This window comes from Podarcis bocagei, assembly GCF_964188305.1.
Source record: "Podarcis bocagei genome assembly, chromosome: 17".
Classification (NCBI taxonomy): Eukaryota; Metazoa; Chordata; class Lepidosauria; order Squamata; family Lacertidae; genus Podarcis; species Podarcis bocagei.
In genome coordinates, this window is record NC_138143.1 from 9,492,647 (window position 1) to 9,503,696 (window position 11,050).

The 11,050-nt window shown below is 39.4% G+C and overlaps 1 protein-coding gene across 9 annotated transcripts; it reads right to left on the minus strand.

The window, feature by feature from the left end:
• Positions 1 to 977: 977 nt before the first annotated feature.
• SYCE2 (synaptonemal complex central element protein 2) lies at positions 978 to 11,005 on the minus strand (the record flags this gene model as incomplete). Of its 9 annotated transcripts, none has more annotated exons than XM_081177274.1 (5): positions 978 to 1,625; positions 2,482 to 2,686; positions 4,262 to 4,383; positions 4,685 to 4,871; positions 6,071 to 6,215. In XM_081177274.1, the coding sequence occupies 4 exons, from the start codon at positions 4,691 to 4,693 to the stop codon at positions 1,431 to 1,433; spliced, it is 531 nt and encodes a 176-aa protein (XP_081033400.1). In that variant the 3' UTR covers positions 978 to 1,430. The 9 variants fall into 9 exon arrangements, with proteins under 9 accessions (XP_081033400.1, XP_081033398.1, XP_081033396.1 ...); XM_081177272.1 differs by having other exon boundaries at positions 4,676 to 4,871; XM_081177270.1 differs by lacking the exons at positions 4,685 to 4,871; positions 6,071 to 6,215 and adding an exon at positions 10,838 to 11,005.
• Positions 11,006 to 11,050: the final 45 nt, after the last annotated feature.

Genomic DNA, 11,050 nt, shown 5'->3' on the forward strand with positions numbered 1-11,050 from the left:
CAGTAATCTGGCCAATGCACTTTGAAACAGATGAAGTTTCTGAGTCATCTTTAAGGGCAGCCCCATGAAAAACACATTGCAGTAATCTGATCTGGAAGTTACCAGAGCATGCAGTACAGTAGCCAAGTCATTTCTGGCTAAAAGGGGCTGGAGCTGTTGTAGCACCTGGAGCTGAAAAAAAATTAACTTCTAGCCACTGAGGTCACTTGAGCCTCTAGTGTAACTTGAATTTAGGAACATGCAGGGAGCAGTGGCAAGATCATGGGACACAGCTGTGCATGCCATGCAGCCTGCCTTTCACTCCTTAAGTTAGTTAGCTATCTTTGCATGTAGTGGAGGATACTGTCCCATCATCGGTATTGATTTTAATACCAACTTCCAGTCCATCCATCCTGTTTTCAGCAAAATGTTTTGGGCCAGCCCTGCATATCAAATGAGATAGTGTTGGATATCTTCAGTACCCTAAATTGTCTTTGCAAGGAGTACATCATTATCTTGGTGGTGACAAAAATCCCTGGCTTAATTGCAATGCATGCTCTGGTGCAAAACTTGCAGAAATGACTAGCAGCAGTAGCATAATTAATAAGCCATCATGACCAGACAACCGAATAGTTCAGCACCCTTTAAAAAATGCCCTGTTGGAATAGCGCAATGATGACAAAATGGAAGCAGGAGACAGAAATCGGGGACCATGTTTCCCTTCATTCTGCTTTAGTCAGTATCCTTTCAAGTCATTTTGTTATATTTATAGTTCCTTAAGACATAATGGCAGTAGTTCAAACTCTTCTGTAAAACAAAAATAAAGTACAGTTTTTCATGCCAATATATTTCCAATTTTATTGAGTTTTCACCCTGGAATAATTCGACTCGTACACACAAGCAAAGAATGACAAACAAAGTGCCTGAAATTTGCTTACTGAGGGCCAAATGTGATATCTGTTGCATAGCTTGGTTTTGTAGTTGATTTAACTCTTTAACTCTTTATTCCTACGTGTTGTGATGGGAATCCCCCCTCCCATGATACCAATTGTGATGTAACAGGTGTGTGAGATAGGCCCAGCCAGGCCTGTGGCAGGGGCAAAGGAGTAAAGGCACCCTCCTGCCATTCAGTGGTCCCAATCCTGCTACCCCACCCTTCCACTTTAGCTATTTCACAAAAATCTGCTATATAATATGAACATGTCTAGTTTGATCCTGATAACTGGGATTCAATTTTACTTTATGTTTAAATACGTTCTTCCTTTCCCCACCTTCATTATTTTTTTAAAGTATTTTAAAAACAAGTAACAAATTCAGAACAACAAAAACAGTCAGAACTCGGGATACAGGGGCTTGGGGTACCAAGTAAGTATACAGTATGTCCACTACATTCACCAATGATGCAAAAGGACATGTAACAATATTCCCCAACTTTTTCTCTCTCCAAACAATCACAATTCAGACTGCTCACACAGGTCTTTATATAACATCTCCACAGTGTGACAGACCTTCCTGAGCTCTGTTTCAATTTGTTTGATCCTCTCCATGATCTGGTAAAGCTCTTGGATTTTATCTTGAATGAGCTTGTTATGATGATCATAGACAGGGAACATGCTTTCCTCCAACTTCTCTGCCAAGCTTGAAACCTTTTTGGTAGAAAGAGAAAGAAAAAGCAGGAGTTAAAGTAGACTTTAGATTTCTAAGGACTCCTTAGTAATAGGGTTTCCCTGAATCAAAAGACTACCTGCTTTTCATTTCTAACACAAATGTGTGAAAATTCCTTAAGAGTGGCTATGCTCACACATCAGCTGTATGACAGTCACATTTACATGTAGGGTCTAGGAAGTATAGCAAAATGAAATGGCAGGATCGGGCTGTGACAAGTTAGAACACAATCAAATAGGCAACCATGCAGTAATTTTGAGTCCCTTTGAAGTGGTCACAAAACGCTATTTGTGGTGTGGTGACCGTGGGGCTTTTTCAGGTGTTACTGATGCAACATGGACATGTCAGTAAACATATAGGAAGGAGAGCCTGGCAAGCAGAGGGTGGCATGCTAAACACTGATTGCACCATGTTGGTCTCCCCACTGCCTCGCCCACTAAACAGCGACCCACCTACTGGAAAACTAGTGTAGCAGGTCCACCCCACCCAGGGAGCCACTTCTGCCAAGCAGAGAACAGCGCAGAGTTCATGGATGAAGATGAGAAGATTAGGCAATATGGATGTGGAGAAAGCACGTTTCAATATAGAAGTGGGAAGAGGAAAGAATTGAGGAGCTTGTCCAGTCGGCGGAGGGGATGTGGTATGAGGGAATAAACTCAAGGCTGGTACTTAACATTTTTCCAGGACACGTGTTAATAATTTGTAAACCTTAGTTAAATGCACCAGGTAGATTTGTAATGTTTGGGGGGAAATGGTACAAAGCTGGCAAGATGGAGCTCAATAATTCTTTCCTGATACTCAGATTCCCTGCACTCCATTTCCCCCACATATGTTTACCTTCATCAAAAGACTTTCTCGGAAATTGTTCATGAGCACTTGGTCTTCCTTACGCTTCTCATTCATCTTATCAATTATTTGCTGGGCTCTTTCTTGCAGATTTTCAATAGATGAATCAAGGGCTATGAAATAACTTGAGGATTTGCTGTTTGACTCCCCTCCAGTTGTATCTGAATTAGGAAGAGGTGTGCTGGAAGTTTCTTTCCTATATATCATGAAAAAATGTCAAATGCTGTTTGAATTGTCTTCATTTTTGCCTTTGAATTCAAAACAGCAAAGGCACCAATATTTTACTCAAGAGAAGGGGCTACTCAATTTATCTGATTTTTTAAAGAAGTTCAAATTATAAAGAAATTGGTTATGCATGCACACAAAATAAGCCAAAAGAAATGAGTCATAATTTAGTCATATCTTACAAGATATTCTCCTACTTCACAGGATTATCAAGAAAGTTTGCTCAGAAATAGGAAGAAAAAGTCAAGACCACTCAGTCGAGACACAAGGGGACATATCACCAAACTGGTTTCTGATTCCAAACCAAGGTGCATTATTGGGGGGGGGGGTTCTCATTGGGGGCAAACATATTCACTGTAAATTAAATAAAAAATTGCCAGATGTTATAAAATGTATCTTTCTTAATTTGTCCCCTAAAGAGGCATATTTTGCTTAATTATTCTGAGACTGACAGGAATCAGGCTTTGTTCTACCAGGTACCCAGCAAAAGGTCAAGGTATTCCCAATGTCTAGTGATGAGCAATCTGGCTTCCATTAATAGGAAGCCTACAAGCTCCTTGAACTTTCAGTCTTTATTTTAATTTCACAGTAATGGAATAGGCAGAAGATCCTGGCCCATAATACAGTTGATATTGATGAAAATTATATCCCCAAACAATGTTACTTTGGGACACTCCCACCAAGTAAGTCTCTTTACTGTGCCAACATCGCAAGCAGGAGAGGTTGTTTTAGATGTATGGAAGAGTTGCACTGGCATATTGTTCAAATGAAACACTTTTTGAGAATTACCTCCACCAAAAGATTCCAGGTTTTCTTCATATCCAAGTCTCTGCCACTGACCCTTCCTCCAAAAAGCCCAGCGGGAGCATTGAGAAGGTTATCCCATTTTATCCTCACAACAACCCTGGAGGCTGAAAGCCCACCAGTGAATTTCATAATTGAGCCAAAGAAGTCCATCCAAAGTCCTACATTTCATCTAGTATTCCCTTGATTGAAGAAATGTGGACTCATCCCTTCTCTCTGATCCCATAATTCCATGGGGGGTCACTGGAATATTCTCAGGAATGGGCCCTGGTCTTGCATTGCATGCAACAGGTTAGAGATTCAGTCCCTGGCATTTACAGTCCCTGAGGAGCTGCTGCCAGTCTGTAGAAAATACTGAGGTAGATGAACCAATACTATAAGGAATATTCCTATGTTCCAATGGTTGTGGCTGTAATGCGCATAATATTTGTGTACAACTTTAGTCAAGCACCCACATTTTGGTTATGTGGTACTCTGGACCAGGTGCAGCCATAGCTGATCCTGCTAAGTGTTCCCATACTAGGAGCGAACCACTTTCAGTAAGAATTTACACTGAAAACCAACCTCCCTAAAAAGTTTGCTTTATGAATGAATCCACCTTTGTTACCCATATCAACTCCTTCACATTTGTTCAATCGTTAGATTAGGACATGCTTTTGTCAATATGCACAGTTATTTTAAGATTTAACAGTATTTTGGTATTTTGGTTTATTTGGTTGTTGTTTTTTAATGTGATTCTTACCTGGATGGATTATCACTTAAGTCATTTCTTTCTAGATTAGTGAAGATGTCAAATGGACTATCAGGTTTATCTTGCTCCTGCTCTGACTCTTGCAGCTGAAATTTCTTATTAGACATAGCAGCCTGTAATAATGAGGAGAATAAGTTTATCTGTAACACAGAGATTTAAAAAAACCAAAGGATAATTACAAAATACTTGTATTACAAAACATATGTACCATTTCTCTATAAGGAAAATTATAATAAATACTGTAACTAACTGTGAATACTCTCAGAAATTCAGGACAAGCATGCTGATCAGATTTAGGCATATTTTGTCTGTGGTCAGCACAGTACATGTAAGTGTTCATTCAGAATCCACTAATCAAATCTGTTGTAGGTGATGGAAAATGCTAAAATCTCAGATGGCTCTTACTGATCTTGCCTGGGTCATGAAAGAGATAAAATCCTCATCTAGTTCCAGATTAAATCCAAGTCTAGCATTCAATAGCTATGTTTACTTGGATTCCATCCTTGGCTTGGGCCTGTATTTTTCCATCACAGGACAGGACATTAGACTGCAAGCCACTTCTGAAACTCCAAAGCAGGTTTTGACGCAGCAGAGGCATCAGCTGAACAGTAAAATAAGACACTCAATGTGTTGCGCATGCAGATGAGATATACTTCCTACTCTGGATTGTGGCTAATATGGAAAAACAAGTTAATAAGGTGAGGACAGAGATGCCCATCTCTCTCACATGCCCACCTACATAATGACAGCAATTTGAGGTTAAATAATAAATCTGCAATAGAAAAAATTAATCTGAACTGATTTTCCTCACCCTCCACCCCAGTTTGCCGAGAACCAAAGAAATGATGACTTCTTGAACAATTTCTAATCTGTTCAGCTTGGAGTTGGCTGGAGAGCATTCTATCCACAATTTGATTTATCCTGCTTCATTTATAGTCACTGTGTTTAGGAAATTCCAATAGGAAAGGAATTAAGTGCAATCTAGTGCTCTATATGTATATCTGAGAATGAATCTGAATCACTATGTATGATGGTTTGCTTCTTTTCAAGTGAGTAATATTAATGTTAAATAAATTTTTAAAGAAGCAGTTTTTTTCCTCCAGAACCCGAGAAAAGACGGAAGCGAAAATATATCTGCACGCAAGATGGAAAACTGTGGTTTTTAGCTGATAGGCTGACGAGACTTGGGAGCAAAGAAAAACCTCAGCTCAGATACCTCTTCAGTCATGAAGTCGTGTGACTTTGGCCAAGCCCTTTGTTTTTGTCATGTTGTATGAAAAATTGAGGTTATCATAAGAGAATTAGGCTTTTATAAGTTACGTATATCATTCAGTTCTCCATTTAAAAGGGGGAAAAAGTTGTCTTTCTTAAACACCTCCCCACTTTTTAAAGCTTTGCTAATGTTACAATTAGAGATAAGGAGGGGCAGGTCTTTTTCATGACTGAAAAAGTCACAAAAGTAACAAGTTTTTGTACAGTACCGTGGCACCTTCTTGCTGCCCAGCGGCAGCCATTTTGTGCTGGCACCCACAACACTTTTAACAATGTGCATGTACTGGCACCTCGGGGGTTTTTTTACCACAGAAAAGAAAGCATGGGGGGGGGGGTTACAAAATGGTGTAATCTGTGTATGGTAGGGAGGGGAGTTGATGGGGTACATTTCTCTCTGCCCGATATTGTAACCAAACGTCTTGTTGTGTGACTTAACTACGAGGTCCATGGGACACTATTAATGACATGCTTAAGAGACATTGCTATATAAATAATCTCCTCACAGAAATGAAAAAGGATCACACACACCCTACTCTCAAGAAGGATCGTGCATGGAAGAAGAGCCCAAAAGAAGATTGGGGGTGAGGGGTGGGGCTTGAAACTGATTTTGTGAGAAAGAGGTGTCACAGTTTACCTTTTCCCTTCACTGATTTTGTTCTAAGACAAGTGGACCAAACTCTGCCCTGAGGGAAAGTTGCTTCCCGCCCAAAATTCCCTCAGGGCAGCAGAAAGACTTTTCCTAGCATTTAACGGGTAGGAGGGGCCTGGGAACAAATACAGTGGTGCCTCGCAAGACGAAATTAATCCGTTCCGCGAGTCTCTTCGTCTTGCGGTTTTTTCGTCTTGCGAAACACGGCTATTAGTGGCTTAGCGGCTATTAGCGGCTTAGCGGCTATTAACGGCTTAGCGGCTTTAAGAAAAAGGAAACAAACTCGCAAGAACTCGCAAGACGTTTCGTCTTGCGAAGCAAGCCCATAGGGAAATTCGTCTTGCGGAACGACTAAAAAATGGAAAACTCTTTCGTCTTGTGCGTTTTTCGTCTTGCGAGGCATTCGTCTTGCAAGGTACCACTGTATCTGCATTTCCAAATCACCAGCCACCAGAACACATTCTGTTCGAATGAAAGACTATCTATTTTTCTATTTATTTATGCTACTACATATTTATTTCTGCCAACCTAGCAGTTCGAAAGCACCCCCGGGTGCAAGTAGATAAATAGGGACCGCTTACTAGCGGGAAGGTAAACGGCGTTCCGTGTGCTGCGCTGGCTCGCCAGATGCAGCTTTGTCACGCTGGCCACGTGACCCGGAAGTGTCTCCGGACAGCGCTGGCCCCCGGCCAATAGAGTGAGATGAGCGCACAACCCTAGAGTCTGTCAAGACTGGCCCGTACGGGCAGGGGTACCTTTACCTTTACCTTTACATATTTATTTATACTCCCCCCTCTTTTCCTGACAGGGAATAGCTATACAGTGGTACCTCGGGTTACATACGCTTCAGGATACAGACTCCGCTAGCCCAGAAATAATGCTTCAGGTTAAGAACTTTGCTTCAGGATGAGAACAGAAATCGTGCTCCGGCGGCAGCGGGAGACCCCATTAGCTAAAGTGGTGCTTCAGGTTAAGAACAGTTTCAGGTTAATAACAGACCTCCGGAACGAATTAGGTACTTAACCCGAGGTACCACTGTACAGTAATACCTCATGTTACGTCATAGTGGGACGTCGAATTCCACCCATTGCATTTAATGTCTTGCCATTTAAATTAAAATTGTAATACAGTGGTACCTCGGGTAAAAATTACAGTGAAAATGTATATTAAATAGGCAAACTTCTAATCTTTTATAGAAGCAGATTGGTGATAATTGAGAACAAGTGAGATGATTTAATGACACCTACAGCGGGGCCAGGAACCACTACATTTGCAATAATACATACTGTAGCATAGATAAACTGGCATTGGTCAGCTAATTAACACATACAGTATTATAAAAAACTGTTGTTTCTATTTAACCCAAAAGCAGTGGCATTGAACTTTTTCATGTATTGTAATTCAGCTGTTTCATGTTGTATTCTTCCTTCAGTCCAGAATGGACACCTTAAGATAAGTTTAATAAAGAGTGTCCTGGAAGGCTGGTTTGTGGATATCCACTGGGTTGTGGATATTGCAGTTTTTCCTGGCAATGCCCACTTCTTGCCCAGTTCAAAATAAAATTAGTTAAACATTAGTTACCAGCCAAGGCAATATATACATATATACATATAATATACATACATATATATATATATATATATATATATATATATATATAATCTGACAGTTCTTTCATTAATTTGCTATTCTGCAAAGACCAATTTGTAGAGTAAGAACAGGATAAGAAAGTTGAGAGCCATGACTGAAAATCCAGAGGATGGAAAGAAGACTTGTCTTTTAAAAGTTAACAAATCTAGACTGAGATTCCACAATCAGTGAGGATTTGTGAGTTGTCCTGGATTTGGGCGACACCACATATGAGATTTGCCAGCTGGTGTATTTTTACTATCATAATCCATGTGCAGACAGCACCAAAATAGAGCTTTGCACCTTAAGAAAAGGGGGCACACCTCCCCCTTGCCTTGGCTAATAGGATTACTAAACTAAAATTATTACACTACAGAGCACTAAAGCAAAAGCCACCCCACTTTCTTGTTAAAGTGGAGCGATATTTTGAAAACGATCAGAAAAGAAACGCAAGATAGAGGAGGCAGCGCTACCAGGTGGGAGGATGAAGTATTTTGAGTTTAGGAACCCTGTCGAGATAAATATTGCTGAGTGTTTCATCCAAGTACATTTCCTTAAGTCCAGAAATGTGCAAAGGTCCCAGGCAATTCATTTCAATATGTTATGGACTAGTTAATTATTAGCAACAACAAAAAGCTGCTTTCAGCTTTTATTTTAAAAATAATAATGATTTTTAAAAAAAAAAAATTAAAATTAAACTTTTGCAGAGTTAATAGCTCAGAAAGGCAGTTTTAGGGTTCAAGGAGAGTGGTTTTCAGCTGGTGGGTCAGGATCCACTCCTGGGCCATGATCTAAGGTGGGTCACAACAACAGGAGTGACTGAGAACTGGGTAACCAACTATTTGTTGGCTTCTGTTCCGTGACTTTAAAAAACAGTTTATTGAACATCTGTGTTATATTTTAACCGTTATAAATAATAATAAACATTAAAAACATTTAGCAAGACAGATACATTGACATATGCAGCAATTAGCAGGTGATCATGCTTATTCCCATGCAATAAATGAATGCTCCTTCAGGCTAGGTGAGACTAGTTGAAGTGGAAATAGGCTGGTCAAGTTATTTTGGTGTCAGAGGCAGAAAATCCCACAAGCCACTTTCCCCAACCTTGGTATAGTAAACATACAACAGTTATTAAACAGCTAACAACCGGCTGCTTTTTCATGACACCCAGAGTCAGCTTCCTCACTCTGCTAACAGAAGGAGTATAATTCTGCCAGATAAAGCTTTTCATTCTCCACTCCACATGACCAGTTTTAGTTTTTCCAGAAATTGGGTATCTGTCATTTGTTCCCAGCAGGCCCTGGTGCAACTTGATACCTGCATAGCAGTTAAATAGCCTAATGTGAATGTCTACTCTACTACATCCTCCCACATTCCATCTTGAGACTGTGACCAGATACAAACTCCATGGCTTCATCATCAGCCAACAACCCTCTCTCTCCCCACCTCCTGCATTAAATCTGATTTCCATCTATCCTGAGGACTAGTTCTAGAGAACTCAAAAGCTTGCACACTATATTGTAATATTTTGGTTGGCCTAATAACACTATTGTCCTAATATGGAAGTTCTTTTCTTATAGTATCTCTTTTACTTCTTACCTAGTGAGCAATGTAGCATTTGAGGGGAACTGCCTCTGTGTGAACACACCATCTTCCCTACAGACCCTGCTTTAATTTTTTGTTGTTGTTTAAATTTATTTTTAATATTGAATTTTAAATTGTTGCTATGAGCCATGGGATCTGAGGGCGAAAGGCAGGTAATAAATTAAATATAAAATATAATAACCATAATACAGTACAATATTGTTATACACCACCCCAAATCTCTGAGCGGTTTGAGATTTCAAGGAGCTCCAGGTGCCTTTACCAGAGTCTTTCCTTTTGGAGACTGTGGTGCCTTTATGTTATATGTTTTATTTACACATATATACAACCTGAGCCTGCCATGGAGGAGTTCAGAGCATCAATATTCCAAAAGGGATTAGTCTAATTTATTTATGTTTTAACACATGCTGATTTCCTAGGATTGAAAAGTGCCTAGTACACAATTTAGAAAAGTTTGCCTAGTTAAATTAGTTCTTTCACACAATTAACAGCATCTAGCACACAGCTCAAATACACACATGAGTACTGCACATAGATTAGTGCACAGGATCTGGCATCCAACTTAACACTCAGGGCTTAATTAAATTCTGACTCCAGAAATTAATGGTCTGGCGCCCACAATTACATAACAATATTTTTTTTAAAAAAAAAACATAACAAAAACCTGCTGCTTTTTCCATATGTGGTGGTCTTGCAATAAGGTTAAAGCTTACTGGGAAATGATATATTATGAATTGAAAAAGATGTTTAAGATAACATTTGTTAAAAAAAACCCCAGAAGCTTTCCTCTTGGGAATTATGGGATCAGGACTACCTAAACAGTATAGAAATTTATTTATGTATGCGACCACAGCTGCAAGAATGTTATTTGCCCAAAAATGGAAGGAAGAAGAGGTCCCGAAGAGAGAATAATGGTTTCAGAAGCTAATGGAGTATGCAGAAACGGCAAAACTTACCGGAAGAATAAGAAATCAAGATAACAAACTTTTTAGAAAGGAATGGAAATGGTTTATTGCATATTTATAAATAAACTGTAATCAGATCAAGACATTGGCAGGATTATTGTAAAAACCTGCAGTTTCAAAAATGTATATGAGATATATATGAGAATAGATGAATAAAAGAATAAGTTAAGATGATTTAGAGTATGCAGGAAAGGACAAAAAAAATTAAAAGAACTGCAGAAGGAAGGGGAAGGGAGACAACCTTGGAAATGTTAAAATTATGGTTGAATAATTGTTGTAATGTATATAAATGAACTATTTATCTATCTAATTTATATACATTACAACAAATATACATATACATATATATATATATGCATGCTGTGGACAGCTTCCTGCAATAATGTGCTCCCTTCAAAACAAATTCACTTCATGCTGATAACTGTAACTCCTTTAAGCCACTACATTTAAGAGATGTGTGTTCAGTTGACTATTCTTATCTTGTATCCTAGGCTCTTCTCTACTGGTCATTGACCGAAATAAATATACCGGTACTACTGTGCTGTTATCATCAGCTGTGCATTCAAAAGCCCAAAATGAGACCCAATCAGACAGGAAACCATTCCGTGACATCACTTGAGTGGGCGGAGTCTTTTCCCCTGGGTTTCCCTGGCAAGT